The sequence below is a fragment of the Podarcis bocagei genome (assembly GCF_964188305.1).
Source record: "Podarcis bocagei genome assembly, chromosome: 3".
Classification (NCBI taxonomy): Eukaryota; Metazoa; Chordata; class Lepidosauria; order Squamata; family Lacertidae; genus Podarcis; species Podarcis bocagei.
Genome location: NC_138127.1, coordinates 58423807 through 58449076, shown reverse-complemented (window position 1 = coordinate 58449076; position 25270 = coordinate 58423807). Strand labels below are relative to the sequence as shown.

The 25270-nt window shown below is 44.0% G+C and overlaps 1 protein-coding gene and 1 long non-coding RNA gene across 6 annotated transcripts in view; both read left to right on the top strand.

The window, feature by feature from the left end:
• The window catches only part of LOC308583880 (uncharacterized protein C6orf118), a 49896-nt gene extending 25270 nt beyond the window's left edge, over nt 1-24626 (top strand). Inside the window, exons 10-12 of one of the 5 annotated variants that reach the window (XR_014006472.1) lie at nt 18985-19078; nt 20547-20582; nt 24262-24626. Coding sequence is in view for 3 of the 5 variants with exons in the window: in XM_081188258.1 (XP_081044384.1) it covers nt 18985-19030 (46 nt within the window). In the remaining 2 variants the exon portion in view is untranslated. Of the gene's footprint in view, nt 1-7763; nt 8857-18984; nt 19079-19841; nt 20383-20546; nt 20583-24258 lie in introns of those variants that run through there. The other 4 variants (XR_014006473.1, XM_081188258.1, XM_081188257.1 and 1 more) reach the window with 4 other exon arrangements.
• On the top strand, nt 11392-12827 carry LOC308583242. The gene is made up of 2 exons (XR_014006140.1): nt 11392-12001; nt 12604-12827. It is a non-coding gene; the product is annotated as an uncharacterized lncRNA (long non-coding RNA).
• Nucleotides 24627-25270: the final 644 nt, after the last annotated feature.

Below are 25270 nucleotides of genomic sequence, written 5' to 3'. Positions count from 1 at the left end.
GCAGAATGATGCATTGGTGTGCCTGTGATATATGCTTAGAAATAAACGGCCAGGACTGATAAAAGATATTAACACCACAATGTGTAATCCCTATATTCTGCAACCAAAATAGCACCAGATTTGTAATAAACTAGGCAAATCAGATTAATATCCATAAATTTAATAAAGTGATTTGTTTCTATTATATACATTTTTACTTGGCTCACCACAGCCATGGCTTACTTGAAAGTATAGAGCAAAGGTCTGGATACTGGGACAACATGTGAGCAGCCACAAAGTTGGGCAAAGTGGTGTCCAAGTGCTGTTCCTGTCCGTAACCCATAAAGGCCGCCTGAGGGAAATCTAAAAAATGTGGAGCAGCTCCTGTCAGATGCTGAGGAAGGTGAGTGGATGGGTGGTGAGGACTGGAGAAGCCACCACAACCTCCTTTCTTCACTTCTTGTCTGGATTAAGCCTCAGCTTTTTTTTCTACATCCAGGCCTTTGTTGATTTCAGAGACAGGTTTTGGACTTCAAGTGATTTCCCAAGTATGATGGAAGGGAACTGGGGGCTTCATCAGCGTATCAACGGCACCCGGCACCCAACCTGTCAGACAACCTCTGTCTGTGGTTTCATGTAGCTGTTGAGTAACATGGGGAAAGGCAAGATAAAGCTTTGCATAGCCAGTGTTTACATTTTTATTTTTATGTAATTGTTCCCTATCATATGCTCTAATGTAAACAAAGATATATGCAAGCACGTTAAACAGTTCAAAGAGGAAAACGTGTGCATTATTAACCAAATCTCTGGCACATGGGTCTCTGCTGTGTCCCAAAAGTGCGGCCTGGGTGATTTGGTTAGTTGCTGCTGTGTGCAGGCTCTTTGGCCAAATCAGGAAGAAAGTTTGTTTAACCACTAACTCAGCTTATGGTGAGTTTCTACTGGAACAGCTGAAGACAATACAAAGGCAAAAGCAAAATTCCTCTGTTGGGTTCCTTTAATGAGATACATGCACTCTTACTTTTAACAGACACAATCCTACTTTTGATTCTCCTGTACTGGATTCTGTGATGCACCATGTATAACAAATCCATTTCAATTGCATTTCATCCCATTTAGGCATTACAACAGCTCTGGCTATGCTCAGTTTTTTCTGAAACAGCTCATTTATTTTCAAATATCCACTAGATGGCAGTGGAATCCAAGTGATGGCAGAATACACAGATAGAAAAAACGATGTTAAATATATAAAGAAACTTCTAAAAAAGGCAGTAGCTCACATGAAATTTGAACTGATATGTTGTTACTTCCTTACTTGTAGTACTTGGATGACCTCTGAGTGTATAATAAGAGAAGACTGTGTAAACATTATGATTGTTCTAATGAGCTCCATTTTCATGGGACTGACTACTATACCAACTGAGGATGTGGATGGAGGTGGGCACATTTGAATATTCCTTGCATGCGGGAGGCTGGCAGATTGTACAGAAGGTTAGGCGGCAACTCTTAGGTCTTGGTTATGCTTTTTACATAGGCAACATTCAAAAATGCAGTCTGTGCTGCCTGCATCCTGAAGTGATACAGTCCAGGAGGACAGCTGTCACTAAAGTGACAGAAGAATGCACTGCAGTGCCACTTTGTCCCATTAGAAATGCAGAACGGAAAAGCTACATCGTTTTGTGAGCTCGAGTAGTCATTCCACTTCTGGGAGAACTCATGTCCCTTCAGTTGCTTTAGGGCTGTCAGGAAAAGCTTCTCCCACCTCTTTTTATTTATTTTTTATTGCATTTATATCCCATGGTGGCATCCATGGTCTCTCCCTCTCTCCATTTTATTCTCCCCACAATCCTGTGAGTCAGGTTAGGCAGCGACTGGCTTCATGGCTGAGTGGGGATTTGAACTCTTGGCCTCTCAGGTCCTGGTCTAACACTCCACCCACTATGCCACCCTGCCTCTCTCAACACCTGGCATCTAGCTTCAGGGTGGCTCAGCAGTTTACTTGAGCCAGAACTCAACAGATCAAGGATTTATTTGTTCTTTTTTAAAAAAAAGAACTGAAAGGATGTTTGCAGCTAGGATGACCTGACTTTCAGATATTCTCTTATAAGCCTTGAAATTAACTAATGGATATAGGCAAGCTGCAGCACTACCTCAGCCTAACCTATCTCATAGGGTTGTTGTGGTGATTAAATAAGGAGAGGGGGGCATTCACTCCACAGTGAGCTCCCTGAAGAAAAAGGTTGTATTCCATCCATCAATATCTGCTGAGGTTTGAGTTGGGAACCTTTGGATCTGTCTGCTGCACCACTGAACTGTGTATTACAGTAACCACCCATGCAACTTTACACCCTCGGGGGTTGGGTGGGGTGGAAATTACTTCACAAAATTGGCTATCAAGCATTTAGGGGTGGTGGATCAGGAATACCTTGGGAGTAGGGGTTAGATTTTTTTTAAAAAAGCCATTGCTAGATTAATCTATTGAGCATTAGTCTCCTAGAAATAGCTTTGTCAGTGAGGTTTGCTTGCAGTCCTTGTTCCTCCCACATCATAACCTAGAACATTACTTAGAAACCTAGAACATTACAATGCTTTGAAAGCTGAGGTAACTTTGGTATGTTTTACGGTTATGATTTTACCTTTTTGTAAAACGCTTTGAGGGTTTTTTCTTTTTCTTTTTTATAATCAAACAGGAAATAAAATAAATAAATAAATAAATAAATAGGGTTTGCCCGTTCCTTACCCAAATGAAGTCAGGCACGAAGAAGAGTTCACATGGTGCTATTTTCTTTGGCCTCTTCCTCTTTTCTCACTTGTGGGGCAGGGCTGCATCTCCGTGGCAGAGCATCTGCTTGACCTGCAGAGGCCACAGGTTCAATCTCTAGCATTTCCAGGTAGGGCTGTGACTGACTGACTGGGGAACCGTGACTGACTGGAATCCTGCTGCTGTTCAGTGTGGACAATACCAAGCTGAAAGGATTGACTAGACCAATGGTCTCTGACTCAGAATAAGGCCCCCTCCCATGTTGCCTGTGGCTCCCACTCTGGATGAGAACTTGAAAAACTTATCCAGATCACAGCTCTGTAAGCTCTTTGTCCCCTGGTCACCATTTCCCACCTGCAAGCAGCCGTTTCCGCTCTAACTTCTGGCTTTTCCGAGACTGCTGAGCTCTTGTCAGCAAACTTTTTGCTCTGCTAGGCACCGAGTCAGCTCATATTGAGTGAGAAGTCAATAAGAGGCCTTTTCTTTCATGATATTAACTGGTGAGTTGGGTCTGCCAGGCTTAAAGGCTAGTTCATCAAAGTGAGACCGAAAAAATAAAATTAAAAAGCGACCGCATTTAGTTATTCTGCACATGCTGGTTGCCCACACAACTAGGAAATGTAGAATAATGTATTTGATGCAGGAAACAGGCAAAGAGTCTTATAACTCCCCAATCAGACTTTAAAGAGATCTAAACAGCCTGCTACTTGGTATAGTAAAATAAATTATAACAACAAAGCTTTAATGGAAATGATTAATCTCTATAACATTCTTCAAGAAACATAGCATTTTTTTTTCAAAGGGCTTCTCTTCTTTTGCTGTCTAAATGTTCAGCACACCATTTAATTATTAAACATCAATGGCAAGGAAAAAAATATATTAATTATGCATTTGCTAGACCACAAAAGCTATTTTAACTGGCTACAAAATGATTTAGTATGCATAAAAGTTAACATTTAATAATACCACCAAGAACATTTGTTTTAAACATTTCCATGTCCTGTTCTGGTCTAATTAATATTTAACTGTTCAAGAGATTAGTTATGCTCTTTCAGTTTCTTACTGTGTTCATCTGAAGTTTTTATTTAGCAGTCCTTGGACTGGGGTTGTGTAATACCTGCAAGGAGAAATTCCTTTATTTCATGGTACTGAAATGTTGTTAGGTATGGAAATGTTTGCAAAGAATCGTGGAATTTCTCCATATACTCAATCAACCAGGATGCTACAGTTTCCAGTTCCTTGTTGATAGGAAAACATCATGCTTAGAACCTGTGCTGCCAGCCAATGCCTAAAGAATATGGATGTGATGGAGACTCTCACAGATATCATAGGCATCCTCCCAATGGAATGAGAACAGGAGAGGACCATGATGATAGAAGAACCAGTAGAAGCCCATTACCTTTGGCCAATGGACATCCACAGACACTGGTTGCATTCAGTGTCCCATCTATGAAAAAAGTGGTTCTTCCATTTGTGGAAGGGAATGCGACCCAATGGAGGCTTCCCCTGGAGGAAGGTGGAAGAACATAGGCGCTGGCTCCAGGGGACCGAAGCCCTTTGGGTTTAGGACCAGGAAATGGTCTCATGCAACTTCCAACAGGGCGTCTGCATTTTGTTGGGAAAGGATGAAATTTCCTTCTTTCATGTCCCTCTGGATTCACTTTTATTTCTGTAGGACGCTATCAAGTTCAGTGAACTCAGATCCCATTTCTTGTGTTGACACCGTTTTCTCTGCAGACAGCCAAGCTGAACTTCGTGAGATCCTGAAACGGTTTTCAATAAATGTGTAAAGGCGAGAAATGAGTGTCTCTTAATAAAATACATGTTAACAAGTGCCTCTCGCCCGCCCAAGACACACTCATGCGCAAACCTGACAGTAGCAGTGAGCTTCTCCTTTCCCCAATGCAAAGTTTTTCTTTCCTGGAAATACATGCCGCATTCCTGTAACAAAACAAATACATGTTGCACACTGTATGTCTTTCTTCCTAGACGAAGATGATCAGGCTGAAAATCCATTTGTGAAGACTAGCTGTATCCTGAGTATAATATGTTGCCTAATCCTCCTGAACACTAGGGTTCAGTCTTTGATAAGATTTCACATACAGCTGAACATCATCTTCCTCTTGCTAATCCAGAATTTAGGGCCCTGCAAACGAGATGTTGCCCTTCCTAGAATTAACACATTTAAAAGTCTGAAAGGATGGTGTTGGCATGAGGCAAGGAGTATAAGCATTGACCTAACTGGAAGCGTGGAATGCAGTTGGATTTAATAAAGGCTCTGAGCAAAGGGACAGGACTTGATCAAGAAGAAAGCCTTGACGGCTTTGACAAGCCTTTTCTTTAGTCTCTTGAGCTAATTGTGTCAGTTGACAGGTTTGCATCAGGGTACGTTGAAATTCTGACAGGCTAATTTGAGCTTGCGGTTCCAATGAAACACACATACGGCACTCGTTATATTTAGTGACAATCAGTGTCATTTTCTGCTTAAATGCAAGCGGCTCAGTACAAATGTTCAGCTAGCTGCCTATCAGCAAATGTGAACCTAGTTTTTCAATGGAGCTGAAGCAAAAGTGTGTGTGTGTGTGTGTGTGTGAGAGAGAGAGAGAGAGAGAGAGAGAGAGAGAGAGAGAGAGAGAGAGAGAGAGAGAGAAGGTTTGTAAAAGGAGACTGGGAAAAGAAATGAATATTAAGCTGCTCTGATTCTGCATAGAAAATTATTCCTTTATTTCAGCTATTTCTAAGGCATCTTTCAAGACTATAGGTGGCTTATATTTATAACAAATATGCAACAGGTTAACATTTTCTTTGGGTTGAACTACTGGCTAACTTTGCAAAATCCTGAACAGAAAGTGTAAAGGATAAAGAATAGGAATAAAATATGAAAGTGATGCAGTCAGGACTTAGTAAACCTAAGGGAAAAGTTTAAAGGTATAGACATTAAAATGCTTTCCAAAATAACTTTAAAAAATACAATAATGAAGATTATGATAATGTCCTCTGCATTGGTCTACTCTTGGGGACAACTCAGAAGCTGAAGCTAGTGAGGAATGTTATATATTGAGTGGCATGCAGTCAGAGTCATATTAGTCCTGTATTGGCTGCCTGCCAATTTGTTTCTGAGTCCATTTTAAAGTATTGATATTGGCTTATAAGGCCCTCAGTACTTGGTGGAGTGTCTGTTTCCTGGTACGTGCCAGTTGAGCTACTAAGATTATTACATTACTCCAGCATTGGAATGATGATCCGAGCCAGAGTTTTCTTGGTTGTGGAACTCCTGGCCTCTGGAGGAACATCAACCATCTTCAGTTTTTTTAGTTTCTCATTTTGCCCAAAACATCTCTTTGTGTCTGCTGCAGTTTTTAGTTTAAGGGGTGGTTTGGGGAGCCTGAAAGCATAGTTTCAACTTTAGATGTTGAGGAGGTTTTACTTCTTTAAAAAGAATATTTATACTGCTTTAAAATGGTGCTCCTGTTACAGACCAAACCAGCAGCTCCTGCAGGCCAATATTAATATGCTCATGACTATCATGTCCTGTATGTAATTAATGTTTTTGCTGGAGATGTAGGGCAACACGTATGAATTTTACCTTTGTAGGTTAATTTCTACACACCTACCCACACCCCTGTCTTTCCTCCAGCCAGACAAACAAGAGCTATTATCAGAGTTCAAAGACACCTTCCAGTCATGCAAAAACAGGGATACCAAGTAGGGCCAGTGAGAGGTGTGGCTTAGAGAGAGGAGGTGTAACCTGGTAAGAGTTCATATTTGGCCTCTGGGCCTAAGGTTCCCCACCTTTGCCTTACTGTTGGAGAAGCAAATCTCATTACTACAATGAGCCTGGAAATTGATGTTTTAAAAGATTGCCTTTGCTTCGGAGCTTGTCCTGGGGATAGGAGATGATGGGATTAAAATGCTCCCCAAGGGTACATAGAAAACCATCTTTTCCAAGTAAAACTGCCCTTTATATATTTAGTATTTAGCTTCAGTCATTCAGTTTTAAAGCTTGGTTCTCCACTTAGTTAAGTCAGTTTTATGCCTGATTAGCCCCTAGCACCAGATTTATGCTAGAACAAAACTGGTGAAACTGTGTGGAGAATCATGGCTTTGTTTCCTTAGGTTTGCTGCCATTTTTTTGTACACACCCGAAAACATACGAACCCATTTTTTTTTTTGGGGGGGGGGCAGATCCATCCACCCATCCATCGTTTTATTTGTAGGCTGCCTTTCCACATTTCAAAGGCAGCTTGCAACATGAAAAAAATAATAATACTTCACTACAATGGAACAAAAGTAGGCATAAACAATAAAACATTAAAAAAATACACAACCAAATGAAACAAATTCCGCATAAATCACACAAAATCTAAAATAAAGATAGAAAAACCAACAGTAACAATGGCCCCAATAAACCCCCACAAACAACACCCTAGCCCAAGTGTCTGTCCAGCAGCCTCAGCTCCAGGCCAGGTGGAAAAGGCCTGTAAGGCAGGGTGCAGGTGTACTAGGACTCACAAAACCAAGATGGCAACTTTGAGATTGTCTCAAATGAGGACGAACCTGGTTCTGTGCTTTTGATAGTGTGTAGAAGAGGGAATTGCAGTGAGCACACCTAAGCTCGCTGTGGCTGTACCTGCCCTTAAAAGAGATGAGCAAAAGTGTGCCTGCGGTCTTTTTAAAGCTCATCTCATGAAATCTGGCCTGTAGCATACCAATCTGGATTAATACCTCATTTCTGTATAATTGATTCTTTAAAAACATACCCAACTGCCTAAATAATTAATTGTGTTACACACTCTGGCGATGGCGATGATTTTGGCATGTTGCTTTGACTTTATTTTAGACAAAAAAACTAGAAAACTATCCTGGCAAGTTTAGCAGGAAACTTTGCACCCCCCCCCCACTCGCCACCCCATTCAGAAAGCGTCAATGTAATTTATGCCAATCAGCATGTACTTTGATAAGTCTGTTGAATGGTCTGCAGCTGTTGGAGCAAACTCTTCCCCCTCCTCCACATCCTTTTCAGGTTCTTCCAGATGCTGCCTTCATCTCTGGAGTGACAGAGCACTTCTCAAGTAGACGAGGAGGCAGCTCAGCCAATGATGATTACCAGGCTGTGTGGCTGAGTGGCAGAGAGGAGCACCCCCATCGCACTCATCACAGGAAAGAAGCAAACAAAAGGGTTTGATTAGGACCGGAGGGGGAGAGAGGATGCTTCTCTGCCAGCGATAAGACATTTCGCTAGGGTGGCAGGGATTTCCATGCCGCTTACTCAGGATGCTTCAACGGAACTACTCAGAAGTAAGTGGTTTGAAGACGGATTAGATTCCTGCTGATGTTGCATTTGATGAATGCATTTTATTTTTTATTTTTTAAAGAGCGGGTAGATTTATCAGGAGAAGAGAATGAGATGGCTACATACATATTCAGCCTCCTAAGGCCAGGCTGGGGAACCTTTGGGACATCAGATGCTTCTGGGCTCCACCAGAGCCAGAATGAAAAGGCAAAAAGAGTTTGGCATGTCACTTATAGGCCAAACCCACATAGATCAGCACATACCATAAGCAGACAGTCTATGCACTGTAGAAAGATGGCTTAAAAACACGTAGTGTTTCCAATACGTCATGAATTCCACCCTACAAGGGGTGATTTTGTTTGTCCTTAGTGTAACAGTGGGGAACTTGTGGTCATCTGGATGATGCTAGACTCCAGCTCCCATCAGCCCTGCCCAGAAATGGCTTCTAGTCACATCAGAAGGAATCCTCACTAAGAAGCCGGTGTCCTATAAGCTCTCCACAGACAAATCAGGACGAATGTTGAACAACCAGGCCGTCTGGAAGAGACTTGGTTGTGGTGGGAGTAAGGATGCTGATTCCCTCAATAATCAAGCTTGCACTTGAGCTGAGCCCCATCGCCACCATGCAATCATTGTGAATCAATCAGGTATCCTGTGTGTTAGCGATATTTAGCAGAACGTCATGGAAAAAACAACACATCAAAAGGCAACTTATCAAACGCAACCCATTTCAGTGTCTGCTCTGTCATGCTGCTGAAATGTGTATCCCCTTGAATTCTGCTTAACTGGGGTCACTGGCAGAGGAACAGGAGTGCGGAGGGAGTGGACCGCCCCTGGCACCATTGTTCCGGTAGGGTGCCATCGCAGTGGCCCCCTGACACATGTCACACAGCCCCCCGCGCCAAGCACTATGCCCTTGCGGGCGCCATGCCCTCACAGGTGGTGTACTACGCCCCCGGGATGTGTGTTATGCCCCCGGGGGCACCAGCCATGCCCCCACCTGCTCTCCGCCTCCGGTAGTGGAGCATGCAGCTTCGCCACTGAGTGAGGTGATGGCAGGAGCCATTAACATTCATTGTTATGCTCCTATTCCTGTGACCTACCATGATTATGTGGGGTGGTGGGGAAGGTAGTAATGATGGATGGGATGGGATTTGATGGAGTGGGTAGTAGTAGTAGTAGTAGTAGTAGTAGTAGTAGTAATAATAATAATAATAATTTATTATTTACACCCCGCCCATCTTGCTGGGTTTCCCCAGTCACTCTGGGCGGCTTCCAACAAAATATTAAAATACAATAGTCTATTAAATATTAAAAGCTTCCCTAAACAAGGCTGCCTTCAAATGTCTTCTAAAAGTCTGGTAGTTGTTTTTCTCTTTGACATCTGGTGGGAGGGTGTTCCACAGGGCAGGTGCCACTACCAAGAAGGCCCTCTGCCTGGTTCCCTGTAACTTGGCTTCTCACAGTGAGGGAACCACCAGAAGGCCCTCAGCGCTGGATGTCAGTGTCCAGGCAGAATGATGGGGGTGGAGACGCTCCTTCAGGTATACTGGACCGAGGCCGTTGAGTACTTGAGTTAATCCTACCATCTGCAAAATCAAGTTTGCTTAAGTCTGTGTCCTGGTGAAGAAAAACTATCCAGGCCAGCCCGGAGAAGGTCGATGGAAAGAAAAATAAAGAGAACACAGTGCTACCATGATTAAACCGCAGACATGAAAAAATGTACAAACTTCAGGCATGATGTGACACTTGTTAGTGCCATCCCTCCCACCATACAAAAGCAGGCCCAACTACTCAGTTCAGGATCAATGAATGAATAAACTTTAATAATAGCCAAATAGTGGGGATTTTTTTTTTAAAAAAAGAACAACAATTAGCTCACCGTTCCATCCACTTTCTTTGGGGTTCCGCTTCTTCAAAGAACTCACAAGTCATTGCCAACTTCTTTTGTTGACAAAATACCGGTAAGTATTTGCAGCTTGATTTAGAAGGGTTGGGAAAGTCTGAAGCACAAACTGCTTTGTCAGCATTGCAAGAAGGTGAGAGCAAAAACACCCTCAGACATGCAAATTACAATACCCCTGGGGGCGATCAAATGGATACTTGGTGAAGGTCAACAATGATTAGCAGTAGCAGAACTGCAAATAGCCAAATCCATTGCGTGAGGAGTTCTCAGAACACAATCTGGAGGAATGAAGTCAATTACTTCATTTTTTCAGAATGTGGGAGCTGGTCAAGCTGACACGCGTAAGGACACTGCGAGAACTGCCCCCTGCCCCCCCATCTTGAACAGGTACATGATTGCGAACCCTACAGTGACTGTCTCCTCTCGCTATCATGGGACATTTAAAGATATGCAGATAGTCTCCAAGCTACAACCTGAGAAGATTATGCCCTGCCATAACAGCATATTCTTGTGGATCAGCTGGGCTGTACAGAATGAACATTTCCCAGGTAGTTTCAAAGGTTAATTCAGTAAGAGGTCCCTGGCACAGCCTGGCTCACTGCCTCGTCCTTTGTAAATGTGTGTCTTCCTAGATAGGGATATAATGACTCTCAAACAATCTTTCTTTTCCTGGTGGATTTTTGGTGGCTGCCTTTCTATTTCTTTCGCAGCTAAGAAGGACTGTTAACATGTAGGTTAAAGGCAAACGTCTTCTGTCAGTCAGGTGTAAATGAAGAAAAACGGATCTGGGAGATGGTGGCTGTAAACAGTGGAGACAAATGAAATTAGAAATTGAGCTATAAGGTATTATACAGAGGACTTCCTCCTACCATGAGACAGGTTGCTGGATCTTCTCAGAGTCACCTAGTAATTCATTGGGAACCAATCCTACACCCATGCATATAGCCCCATTCTGGGTCCTGTTTCTTGGTCACACTAGAGTGTGACAGAACCTTGGGGTGCACCTGACACCAAGATCTCATATGCATACTGCTTTAGCCTCTATTCTATTCTATTCTATTCTATTCTGTTCTGTTCTGTTCTGTTCTGTTCTGTTCTGCTATTCAACAGTAAAATGGACCCCCTCCGAAGGTAGTGGACTCTCTACCCTTGGAGGTTTTCAAGAAGAGGTTGGATGGGCATCTGTCAGGAATGCTTTAGCTGAGATTCCACATTGCAGGGGGTTGGACTAGATGACCCTCGGGGTCCTTTCTACAATTCTATGATTCTTCATCACATTATACTATCTATTTTAAAAGATAAAATAAAGCCGCTTTTATTTTTTTCTAAATAAAATAATCCCCTCATTATGAAGGCTTACCACCTTATATAAATTTAATGAATGTACCTATTTTTATCATGAAAAAAAGTGCTTAGGGTCACCTTGACACTGACACAGGCATATCTGATCACCACTGCACTGAGCAGTGCTTAGATAGTACTCACTAACCAGGCAGGCTGTGTTTTGTACATGGTTGATTTGGGCTTACTTCCTGCGGCATCCCAATCATTTGGAATATCCCTGCCAACGCTGCTGTTCCTTGGCAGTGGCTTGCAGTGATATGGAGGTGATCCACTCAACTGAGATGCTTCACACAGCCATCCCTGTGCAAAATGATACTTCCCACTAGGTGGAGTACTGCCATGCCAAAGCATTTGTGAGCGAGGACCACCACATGGGGTAGAATAATATGCCAAGATTGGCAATGGCCTGGATCCCCTTGTTTCGTATGAATTTTTGAACACTCCATTGTAATACGGGCCACTACTGAGCTCTGTGCCAGTGTGGCCCACAAATCAATTGTACACTTCAAGGAAACAATTTCCCCCTTCTCCCCCTCTCTTTTTAAAAGACCTACATCACATATCCTCTGGTTCCATCATCGTGGAAGTGTTAAAGCTGATAGACTGCAGCTATGAGGAATCCTTCCAGCACAGAGCAACACATGCTGAGGATCGTCACCGATTCATCTCTATGTCCCAGACACACACTGAAGCCCCTCTAGAGGGTGGCATGTGACTGGTAAACACAAATAGTATGAAAATAGGCAATGGTAGTAGTAGGAAAATAGCCTGGGAGTAACTCTTGGAATGGCTAGGAAAGATCTCCAGGGTTTGGCCTTGGAAGATGCTCCTCTCATAATAATGCCACTGGGAGAGCTTTGCAAGAGAGAGGAGGTAAACTTGCAATGCTATAACCACGTACGGGAATGTCTCTCTTGCACTCCAGTGACATGTGCTTCAAATGGGTTGTGTGATACGCAGGAGGAGTTCGATTAAGGCCACCAATGCCACATAATTTAAGAAAAACATAAGCCCCAGAAGATGGTAATGTTAAATGACACCTCCTTTGAGCTAGATTTCGGCACGTGGTCCAGGGCAAACCTATGAGCCATCTAGCCTCCCATGACCTTGGCCTCATATTCCCGGCAACTGTGTCTTGGGGGCAGATGCCCATGTCATCTTGAAACATTGTTAGATTTTCTCATCACCTGAGAAATAACCACTCTGCTCATTTTTTAATGTTTTTCTTGACAAGCCTCTAAGACGTTGTTCATCCTTCATGATATCCCCATTCACCTTCTTCTCACACTTCACTGACTCTTTTCTCCTTGCTGCCATCAGGAAACCTCAACGAATCCTTATGTAAGCAGCACAATATGGTACGAAATTATCGCTTCAGCAGCAACAGCAAAGGAGAGTCTGGCTGGAGTTTCGGCTCCCAAATTAAACACCATTTCCATGGTATGGATTTCAGCCCTGGCGATGATCTTACAAAGCAGAATGCCCCTTTGCACGATTTTCTTTTTTTAAAAGCTTCAGATAAATGCGCTGCTTTCAGATCAACAGCCAATCGATATCACATTCTTTTGTTACTGTTGCCTGCAAGGAAGATGTTAAGGGTTGTGCTTGCTTATGGCTGTGACCCCCCAAGATCCTTTATCAGGATAACTAGTTTGCGTTTGCTGCAATCCATCTTGATTTCTCCTATGTAGTGCCCATTCCTGAAAAATGAAGTGTCTGTATGAGTTAGGTTTTCAGGGTGGCAGGAGCAGAAATGAAATTGTTTGCTGCTCATTTTATTTCGAGAAAGCTGTGCTCTGAATCTTAGGATCAAGGATGAACTCTGTTTGGCGAGGCTGCCTATTGTGCTTAAAGCTAGCAAACACAGAGGCCGCATCTGTGTACAGAGCTGCATGTCAGGGGTGGGAAATCTCAGGCCCAGGCACTGCATGCCACCCAACGCCTCTGTATCTGGCCCTCAGGACTCTCCCAAGGCCACACACCCAGTGTCATAGTGTGTGGAGGGCCACAGGGGAGGTTGTCCCAGGCGCAAAATGGTTAGGGGTGCAAAATTTCAACACCCGGTGCGGCCTCAGTACAGCTGCAGACTTACTTGTGTCACTGGGCTCCATTGGAAGCATGTGAGCCAAGAAGTGACCTTTCCAGATAACAGAGCAACTCTTCTTTTCTTATCCCTGCGGCTGCGATCTCCTGGGTGACACGGATGCTGTTAGGCAATTGAATGAGCATGCGTACCCTGTCTGTTTCTCTCCCGCCCACCCCTCCACGTGGCCCCAGGTGCTGGCAACCCATGCTACACCACTGAACACTCCCTCCCGAACCATGCCACTTAGTGGCCCTGGTTTGCAGTTTGCACCCTCCTTGAGTGCTAAATATATCCACAAACTCTGATCATGCTTCTTGCTTGTCTAGATGGAGGATAGAGAGGGATGTGTGTGTCTGTGTGTATGATAGAGCCTACTGTGTGAAGGTAAAATTCAAATGTGTAGTGTCCCCTCTCCTACATTTGCTTCTGATCTTGCCCACCACTAGCCTGTGGTCCCTGGAAGGTTGCTTAGAGATACATGTGGCCCTTTGGCTGAAAAAGATTTCCCATCCCTGCTGTATGTTAATGAAAACTAAGACAGTAGGCAGATCTGCCTTAGACTAAGCTTGGGCTCTCAGTACACAGCCACATTCCTTGTCAAATAGTGTTGCATCAGTGGCTAGAAGACAGCTCCAAGCAGGATGCTACAGTTAATGATTCTCCTCCCTCCACTTTTCTTTATGCATCCGTGCCTAATTTAGTGAAATTTTGATCCAAATTAACTGGTATTGTGTTGAAGTATGTGTCTTAAATCCCAAGACACATTGAGCCAGATGAAATGAATGTTTATTCCCCAACATATCATTTCTTAACATGAGGTTGAGCTACAAAGTGGTAGCTAATATTACTATTCTTTTCACAAAAATGACACAAGGTTGCTTAAGAAAAAAACTGCTGTTTGCTTAGTTCGGAGGTTTCCAGCACACACTAAAGCACGCTGTGTTTTTTAAAAATGTAATATGCCATGAGATCACGAATACAAAGGTTTTCACTTTCCTTTGGCTCTTTATAGAAACACAAAACCTTGAGATATGTTCATACATCAGCACAGCATAACTTTGTCAATAGTGCAAGAGTTCATCTGAATAACTTGTTTATTCATTATCCATCATCCTGATTTGCTTACACAAAGCTTACAGGGAGGTTAGACTACGTCTGATCTTTACTGAGCATTTGTTCTGATTTGTTCACAGTATTGTTTACAGTATTAATCCTGCACTCATCCTGATTTGCTTGCAGGGTGTCTACAAGTCTTCCTGTTCCTAATTTGCTTAACTATCCCACACTTTTTGATGCATTTCCCCAACACTTTGCAAACGGCAAAAAGTTTATTGTGCTTGGACTGGGGTGAGGAACCTCCAGCTGGCAGGCTAATCCTGGCCCACCAGGAGGCTCCAATATGGCCCACAAGGCCATTCCCCTCAAACTATACCAACTTCCTATAGTTACTCCTGAAGTCACTTGGCTGAGTATGCCTGTTCTCAGTAGGGAACCGCAGGAAACAAATACTGCCAAAGCAGCAGGGTTTAACCCTCTGCCTTGCAGCTGACGCTCAGTTCAGTAGGATTCCATTCAAACCCCATGGGGACTCTCTAAGGGGAAGAAATCCTTCATTTTATCAGCACGTTGAAAATGACATTATTGTTACATCTGGTGATGGGGCCTGTGAGGTCAGTCCTGATTAGAATCTGTCTCGCAAAGCTGATAGGTTCCCCAGCCCTGTGCTGAGGCAAAACGGCATTTAAAATCACTTTAAAACTGAGCAAGCCTGAAGTCCTCATATGTGTTTTAATCCCTTCTGCAAAATGCTGACAACCTGGAGCCATCCTGAATATGGCAGAAGAACCCACTCTTTCCTTCTAGTGTAGGGGCCAGATGGAGAGGGAAGGGAATAAAGTTTCCATACTGAGCCCTCTTCTGCTGGTTTATTGAGCAGTGCCTCAGCCAAAATAGGCATCTTCTGTACAAGTTCTATTCGCATGGTCTCTTAGGGCACCAGTAGCCATTAAGACCATCCATGGTCTTCTGTGAATGACAGATATCAACTACCAGCTGGTTCACAAATCTGTAAACCCTTTTGTTTATGGCTCCCTGCGGTCTTTTCGCTTCAGATAATTCATTACTCGTCTGCCATGGAGCTGCTCATAAGCTGCAAAACACCCTACTCAGAGAAGCTTGAGACTGCACGATGGATTTTACACAATGTATCATGTCAATCAGTTATATGGAGATGTTAATAAGCGGATCTTGCAGACAAAGTATCTTGTCATTCCATAGCTTGGAGATTTGCATAAGTCGAGCTTTTGATGTGATGCTTCGGAGTGGCTTTACAGAAGCTATTTTACTGTGCCGTGTTAATCTGCTTGAAGACCTTTGTGGCGAACGATTCTGTGTATGGCCCAATGGAGATCAGTGAGTGCAATATAGTTTTTCTGCTTGCAAAAAAGGCAGTTGTTCACTGGAAGGACAGATCCTGAAGCTGAGGCTCCAATACTTTGGCTGCCTCATGAGAAGAGAAGACTCCCTGGAAAAGACCCTGATGTTGGGAAAGATTGAGGGCACAAGGAGAAGGGGACGACAGAGGACGAGATGGTTGGACAGTGTTCTCGAAGCTACTAACATGAGTTTGACCAAACTGCGGGAGGCAGTGGAAGACAGGACTGCCTGGTGTGGTCTGGTCCATGGGGTCACGGAGAGTCGGACATGACTAAACGACTAAACAACAACAACAACAACAGGCTTTCATCTATAGTTTCTTTCCATTTAAGTTGAGCAGAAACATCATACAAAATCCAGCAAATGTGCAGCTGATGAAGATGCACATTGCAAAGCTTTTCTAGTCCCCATTGAACCTAATGGACATGAGAATGGACATCCACATTCAGGGATGCCGGTCACACATACCAAAGGACAGAGAAAAACTATTACTGTGGTGCCAATATGTTATTAGTTGATACTGCCTTGGAGTTAGGAATATTGTGCTCAAGATCATTCTTAGGCCATTATTTCTAAAAAGGTCACAACAAATTATTCTTGGGTGTTTACAGCAATACTAAACATTCCTATTCCCACTAGTGATATTTTTCAGCTACCAAGAAAGTCACATTTTATCACCCCACTAGTTTTGGAATCCCCTTTTCAAACATATAAAACATCACTCCTTATTTTCCCGTTATTTTTCAGGTTGCACAGGAGTTATTTCCACTTAATTGAGGGTACAGATTGTTTCTCAAAATTTAACCAAAATGGGTCAGAATAACTCTCATACAAATTTAGAGATATTTTCTTGTCTCCTGAACAATTGTAAATGGAATTTCTGTCAAGTGACAGAAAATATGGGCTGTATTTCTGTAGTTATTTTCTCAGACCGAAGTTAATATCTAGTAAGAGATGTGAGGAAAGTTAAATATGATCTGAGTGCAGGTTTTGTTAGAGATAGGGTGAAACTTTATTTTGGATCAACAGTTCAGATTTAGACTTAGATTCTACCCCTTTTGAGAATTTCATTTTGATATAAGCAGAGTATACAACCAGCAGTTCAAGCCAGCTTCCACTATGCCAAGTTTGTTTGGGGCAGGATTATTTTGTGGGTTTTCTTTGACAAACAAGACCTGCAGCACAGACTACTAGGTGCACATGTACTTCCAATTGTTGGCTTTATCTGATGGTCCTCCTCAATCACACACCAATTTTAATCATAGAATCACAATTCCTCCAGGAGCCAGTACTGAGAAACCAAACAAATGAGAAGGGTGCTGTTGTGATCACATTCTGCTTGTGAATTTTCCATAGAAATCTGGTTGGCCACTGTGAAAACAAAATTCTGGGCCAGATAGACATTTAGTCTCAGCTCTCAGGGCTCTTCCTATGTTTATGTCTTTGGTAGCTGACCTTACACTTAGTTCTGAAGCCTGGTTTAATTCAAAATGCATACAGAGTGCAGCATCTGCATGCCTGTGATTTGTAGCCCTGAAGTAAAAAGTGCTGGTCTCAGAACACATGCATGGGTTTTTCATCCAACAGTATTTTATTTAAATCAGGCTTCAATCAATGTAGTTTTATTTCTGAAACAATTCTGATCCAATTGCACAGTTATACGATGCCAGATTTAAAATAAGGCTAATTAGAACAATTTGATTAGTGGAGACTTTCAAAGATTTGCCTCCCTTCAAGAAGCTAAACCCATTACAGAAGTTTGGCCATTTCATTCTCTGCATGTCCTTGTTTTCTGCTTTCAATCATGTTATATCAGAATCTTTTTAATTGGATTAAGCTGACAGCTTATTATCCAAATTAAGTGGACATCAGCCATCTCAACTAAATAGCTCTGTTGATTAATAAAGGGCCATTTAAAAGAAAGCCAACTTGGGGAAAAAAAATAAAAATGACAAAATACTAAGTAAAATTGATAGTCACTCTACTTCAGTTTATTCTTGATGTTTTGAGAGAAAAAATCAGAGCTGGGCAGAAACTCACTAATTAAAATGGTCCCAATTAAATGGTTAGGAATATCTAGCAGATGCCAACTTTGTTAAAGTGATTCACATTGCTTTCAGCCTATTTGAAAGACAAAACAAATAAATAGTTATTACAAAGTAATCAAGTCAGATTTGGAACATTGTGGCTCTGCTGTACCACAGTGTGTGCGCGCGTGCACGTGCATATAATCAGAGGCGGAGCTAGCTGCTCTGGCACCCAGACATCCTGTGCACCTGGGGGTGAGGCCATGGGGGCAGGGCGAGCATCCCAGGGGGCAAGACACCTATGGGGGTGGAGCGAGCCGCCCATGGAGAGTGGAGTGAGCTGCCCCTGATGGGCTGCTTCCTGGGGGGAGGGGAGCCATGCTGCTTTGCCAGCAGGCTTCTTCCCTTCCCTCTTCCTTTTGACAGCTCAGGGGAGGCTCCCCCCAGGAAGCAGCCCGGGAGTGAGGGGCAATGGCGTGCTGCCCACCCACAACTCCCAAGCCTCCCCCAAGCTGTCAAAACAAAGGGGGAAGGGGGGAAGGCCGCTGGCAAAGTGGAGCAGCTCCACCCCTTCCCCTGAAGGCTCAGGGTAGGCTTGGGAGTCGCAGGCAGGTGGCGCGCCAAATGTCACCCCCCTCAATGATGACACCCACGGTGGGTCACCCCCACCACCTCCCTTCCTCCACCCCTGCATATAATCCCAGGGGCTAAAGGCTGTTTTGGGTGGAGGTGGAGGTTAAATAATGTAATTTGGCAAATCAATGAATTTGAGAAATCCTCTTTGAATGTCATCCAAGATGGTGGCCAACTTATCATTGCCACTCAGCTGTGTATTCTTGATGACACCTGCACCCCTTGATAAGTTTCTGTTTGGTAACAACAACAACAACAACAACAACTTTATTATTTATACCCCATCCACCTGGCTGGGTTTCCCCAGTCAGTCTGGGTGGCTCCAACAGAAAAGTAAAAACACGATAAAACATCAAACATTAAAAACTTCCCTAAACACGACTGCCTTCAGATGCCTTCTAAAAGTCAGATAGCTGTTTATTTCCTTGACATCTGAAGAAATGGTGTTGCACAGGGTGGGCGCCACTACCAAGAAGGCCCTCTGCCTGATTCCTTGTAACTTTGCTTCTTGCAATGAAGGAACCAGAGGAAGACCCTTGGAGGAGGACCTCAGGCTCTGGAATGAGCGATGGGGATGGAGATGCTCCTTCGGGTATACTGGGCTGAGGCCAAGGTAGGTGGTCATATCTTTCTTTGGCAATCACTTGTAGCTGAGGAAGACTGTCTTCCATGAACACGGTCTTAACACTGAGTCAGTAAGTGACTGTGGAGGCCAATTCTGGATCCAAACGTCCTTCCACTGCGGGGACATAGGTTTCTGGATGGGAGTTGATCAAAGTGAGGATTTGCCAAACGTGCCTTCTTCTTAGCACGTTTCTCCCTTTTGTCCTGGGTTTGTGCTTCTTCAAAGGCTATTCTCCAGTTGGAGTGCTTGCAGGCCAGTGTTTCCCAATTATCTGTGCTTAAAAAATTTGCCTTGAGAGTGTCTTTAAACCCCTTTTGTTGACCACCGGTATTTCGCTTTCCATTCTGAAGTTGGGACTAGAGTAGCTGCTTTGGAAGACCAAAATCAGGCATCATTTGTACACACACACACATGCAAAGAGAGGGAGAGAGCAGGGCAATATAGTACAGCGTACCTGCTTAAAGTTTACTTTTTTGAGAGAGAGAGCCTAAGGGGTAGTGAGATGTGGTGATTAATTTTTGGAGGGAGGGAGGGGTGTTCAGCCAGAATCGTGTTCTTTCTGCTAGGTCTGCTAAGTAGCACTGCAGAAGCCCAGACACTCCACATCCATCATTTATTTGAAATGTCGCTTCTCTGCTTAATGACGGGTTGTCTCCAGCTTTCTGTGTCCCACATTTTCCTCTTCCCCTATCTTCGAGAAGTGTATAATGTTCTGCTCTTCTCTCTATTTTCCTTTTTTGCCTTTTTGTAGTATCACCCGCCTAAATGATTGTAATGGAACAAGTCGTTCCTGATGCTATCTGGCAAGGATCGAAGAACAAAATATTTTGATTGCATTTTGTACCACTTCAGGGAGAAAGTGAGCCAGGATGATGCCTCTGAAGCATTACCTATTGAAGAAACAAAAGGCCCTCGTTTCTACAGCACTTATGTGTCATTCTTGATGACTAGGTGTGATTATTAGCTCACCTACAAAAATTGCTGCTGCTTCCATTTTTTTTAAAAAAGAGCTGGCATTTTAAACACACCACCTAAATACAAACAGCATGATTACAGGGCAACATCTTCTCCTGCAAATGTACCATTGAATGACTATGGAAACTGTGCATGAGCACCAATGTGCTGTTGCACATATCTCATGAATTGTACTGGTGTTTAGGCAGATGTGTCCCTTTGTCTGTTCTCTGTTTCTGTTTTCACTATAGTTAATAGACGATCAATAGATTGTCACAACTTATAGTTTGAGTAATTTAGATGGTGTCTGAAAGAAGGTTATTTACCATAGCTCCATTCTCTTTCCCGTTATGGATTGATCTTTTGGCAAAAAAAGGGGGACTGCCCTGTGACATTCCTCTTTAATTAAAGAAGAATGAAACGCTCCATAGAACCTCTCTTTCATTTTTTAAAGAGGCATTGCTGAGCACATGTTAATGAGCAAATATTCTTGCCATTTCAGCAAAGGCAGAGGTGCATGTCATTACAGAGCTTAAAGGTATGGCATCTGTTATACTAATAAAACCGGAATACAAAGTACTTTCTTTACTCTCCCTCTTCTTCGTTCCTCAACCCTGACTCCTTTGGAAGGTGGCAGATTCTCCTTCCTTGGAGGCTTTTAAACAGAGGTTGGATGACCATCTGCAGGGGCGCCGACTTATAAAAAATATTGGGGGGGGGCCATACCGGGGTCCTGCCGCTGGTTCGCTCGGGTAGCCGGGAGAACGCAGTTCGAGGTGGCGGTGTTGGGGAGAGACCCTCGCTCAGGGCGCCACGAGACTTGGCGGCCGGCGGCCTATCTGGGGGGTTTTGGAGCGTATTTCGGCGGAGCGATTGGGGAGGAGGGGGCTTGTTGCCGGATTCTTCAGCTGGGCCGGAGATCCGCAGCTGGGGGGTCCCTGGGCCGAGTTGTGAGCACGGCCTGCTGAAGGGAGATCCAGCCGATTGCGCGACAGGGACGGCCGGGGCTCTCCGGCTAGGGCGTGCGGCTGGCTGGCTGGCTGGCTGGCGAGGGAGCAGGTGGGGAGGAGGCGGGGGTTACAGCTCCCTCGGGAGTGCATTTCCACAAGGGTGCGATGATGTCACAAGGACAAGAAAGGCACGCGATATGGACTATTGCGAGCAGGGCGATGCAAAGCTCCAGAGTTGCCTGCGCTTCAGCCCTCGGATCACAAACTGCAGTTCTTTTCCAGGTTGCTGTCTCGATTTTACATCTGACCGAGTGTCTCTGAATTGTGGCTTGTTTGTGCATCTTTGTGCAAGTATTTCTAAATTTTGCTTTCTTTGTGCAAAAAATAAAATAAAATAAAAAAGGACGACCTGACGTTATTTCCTCCATTTCACGAGGAAAGCACCAACTCTCCAAAAGCGCGCGCAACCCAGCCCTAGAAAGTTTGCATCAGCCTCGTCCGTCCCCAGGGCGCTGCAGTCCTGTTGCCTGTATCCTCCGATGGGAGTCGCAGCTGGAACGATCCTCTTCCCTCTTCCCCCTCTCTCGGTGCGCAAAGCCAGCCACGCTCTGCCTTCCCGATTGTGCCTCGGCATGTGAGCAGAGGATCCCATTTCAGCGCCGCGCTCTTGCCCTTGGGCTGATGCTCAGGTGGCTCTCGGTGACCTCTTCCCCCCGCCCCTCCCCATGCGATCTGATCTCTCCCCTCCCTCCCCCCAGAAACTCCTCCCCTCCCCTCTCAGGCTCCCTCGGCGGCGGCGCTCTGCTGGAGGGGCGCCCGAGATTATTGGGGGGCAGAGCCCCCCCAAACGAATTTTTTAGGGGGCTTGGGCCCCCTCAGGCCATCTGTCATGGATGCTTTAGCTGAGATTCTGGCATTGCCGGGTTGAACTACATAACCCTTGGGGTCCCTTCCAACTGTACAGTTCTATGATGTATGGCTAAAATTTGAAGAAAAAGGAAAATGTCAGAAAGCAAATAAGTGCCATCAAGTCCCTCTGTGACCTGCTTCATTTCTTCCACGTTTGCTTGATTGGTAGCAAAGCTGCACATTTGCTCCCATAATAGAAAGTTAGCCTCATGCTCAGGGTCATGCCTTTCTTTACTGAAGATCCTGTGTTGGGCAAGGCCTGTAGCACAGAGACTGAAATCTGTTTTATAAACAGAAGTTCCCAGTTTCAATTCCTGGTTGCTGCAGGTAGTGCTGGAAGAGACCCCAGTCTTAAACCTCCAACAGTCAGAGTGGTCAAGGAGAAACAATCAGGGATGGCTGCTGCCTCTTCCATATCGCAGCAACCACTACCTGAAGTGGTTGTCTAACTCTGCCTAATGCAGAGCCGGTGCTGGAAAGTGACATGAAATAAAGAAACAATCCCAGGACCAAGCTGTGTTGGAGGATTATATTCAGTTCCTATAGCCAGGGGTGGATCTACTATGAAACGAATGAAACTTAAGCTTCAGGGCCCCTTATCCCAAAAGGGCCTCACATGCAACTTTAGTTAACATTGGGTCCAGTAGATCTGATTTGAGTCACATGACTCAAATTGATTATTTTTTTGTTGCACATATTTCAACAAGCCCAACGTCTGAGAGTCAGTAGCACAGATGCTGTAAAGGTGTGGCGATCTGTCGTGGAACAACCCTATTGAAGAAGATAATTGTGGTTACCCAGAGCTTGTTGCTGGTTGCAAAGGAGCCCCCATGACAGAGCCCCCAAACTGTAGGTTCATCACTGCCTGTAGCACTCAGTATCAGCTAGGTGACAATGCTTCTCATAGTGTGGGTAAGTGCTGAACATATTAAGAACAAAGGAAGCTGCTTTATATTGAGTCAGGGCTTATCCACACTATTCTTTTGTCCTGCTCTTTCCAGTCACAGGTCCTCACTTAAAAGCTCTGTGTCCAAGTGGGTTTATTTTTTGCCCCCAGATTTTCCTGCAAAAACTCACTTTTTAAAGCTCAATTGGAGGAAATGACCATTCAGGTTTTCTGCTGCTTGCCATTTGCTCCGATTGAGCTTTAAAAAGTGGGGTTTTTTTTAATAGGGAATGCTAAAAAAGCCAGACACTCAGCAATGGGGCTTTTAAGTATAGGCCATGCCTAGAAAGAGTGGAGGAAAGGTAAGTGTGGATAAGCTCCCAAGCTATTTATGCATCTAAGCTCAGCACTGTCTACAATGAATGGCCAAAGATCTCCAGGGTTTCAGGCAGGATTTGTTCCCAGCCCTACCTGGAGATGCCCGAGATGGAAACTGCATATAAAGCAGATGCCAAAACATGTAAATAAGGCAATGATGATTCTAACAAGGAAATAAAAAGGAAGAAAACTCAAACTCCTAACACAAACAAAACCAAAAAACTTCATTCTCTTCCTAACTCTGCACCGTGTTTCTTCTTACAATCTTTATTTTATGTAGGCTTTGTACAGTTAAAAAAATTCCCAACAAATTCAACATACTGCATGAAAGCAGTTGTCGATCAGAAGGTCGGCAGTTTGAATCCCCATGACGGTGTGAGCTCCCGTTGCTCGGTCCCTGCTCCTGCCAACCTAGCAGTTCGAAAGCACGTCAAAGTGCAAGTAGATAAATAGGTACCACTCCGGCGGGAAGGTAAACAGTGGTTCTATGCGCTTCTCTGGTTTCGCCAGAAATGGCTTAGTCATGCTGGCCACATGACCCAGAAAAACTGTCTGCGGACAAACGCCGGCTCCCTTGGCCACTAAAGTGAGATGAGAGCCGCAACCCCAGAGTCATTCGCGACTGGACTTAACTGTCAGGGGTCCTTTACCTTTTTACTGCTCAGGATTTGGGAGCATCCAGGTCAGGAGTCCTGCCTTTCTTGGGGCATTGTAATGCACCTCCAACCCTTTCCACACCACTATTTTAAAAACAATGCAGGAGTGACTTGCAGTTGTCCCATGTCACTAAAATCTAATGCTAGAAGCTAAGTAATGTGACTGCTGGCCAAAGGAAATAATTGTTAGAGATGTGTCTCCTGACCTTGGACAACAGGATCACATTCTTCCTGGAATGCAGATAATAAGGACATGATCTATGCAGTGTTTAGAAGGTTGAATGGTGTAACTGAATTGTCATCATGAAGATAAAGTATCTTGTTCTGGTAAATTGGAAGGGCCTTCGGTACTGGTGGGCAGTAAACTCAGACAAGCACTTTTAAAGGCTGTGAATCTTCCTTAATTTCTCTGGTTATTGCTTTGTATATTCTCAGCAGAAGAGCAGAGCTGGAGGACGAGGAGAAGGTAGCTTCCATATTAATACCACCGGGGATATTTCTCACGCACACTAACACAAACAAAGCAAGTCGCTGAAAGGGGCGACTTCCAATTGATGATTCATTCACAAACAGACCCTCCAAGACATTTACTCTGCTGCAACCCTGCATCTCAATACATCTCTCAGCTATTTGTAACACTGAACGCAAAGAAGCAGCTGCTTCTTAGAATATCTCTAGGAAAACAAAAGTATTAGCTTTAGTGCAATATGGAATTGGCCTGCATCATCTTTAATACACCATCTACTGTTTCCTCTGTGTTGAAAGCTTACATAAAAATAAATAAATCTTTGAAATGTGCCTTATACTTTTAACTCAGCCTTGTATTATTCTGTGGTTCCTGAGCTATAAACTCTCTTCCATAAAGTGTGAAGAATATCGAGTGTATGAAAGAAGTTGGACACAGGAGGGTTGGATATATGAGACTGCATAATATTCTGCTCAAACACCCATGGATCACAGGACTGTTCACTATCAGATTAAACTTTTGTTGTTGCTGTTGCAGCTTCCAGGGAAATGGGAATGATGAGATGAATGCTTGCTTCTCCAAAGGGCTATTAAAGAAATGAAGGGTCAAATTGTCTAATTTGAACTGAATAAACCATCAATCTAACAGAAAGTAGTGGGATTTTAGGATGACCTACCCAGTTCCATTAAAGTGAATGTGGAGATGCTCATTGCCTTTCTGAATGTTGCTCTGCACACGGTTGGCGCTGTGGTCTAAACCACTGAGCCTCTTGGGCTTGCTGATCGGAAGGTTGGCGGTTCGAATCCCAGTAACGGAGTGAGCTCCCACTGTTCTGTCCCGGTTTCTGCCAACCTAGCAGTTTGAAAGCATGCCAGTGCAAGTAGATAAATAGATAGTGTTGTGGCAGCAAGGTAAATGGTGTTTCCATGCACTCTGGCACTCATCACGGCCATCTGTGTGACAGAGGCGGTTTAGTCATGC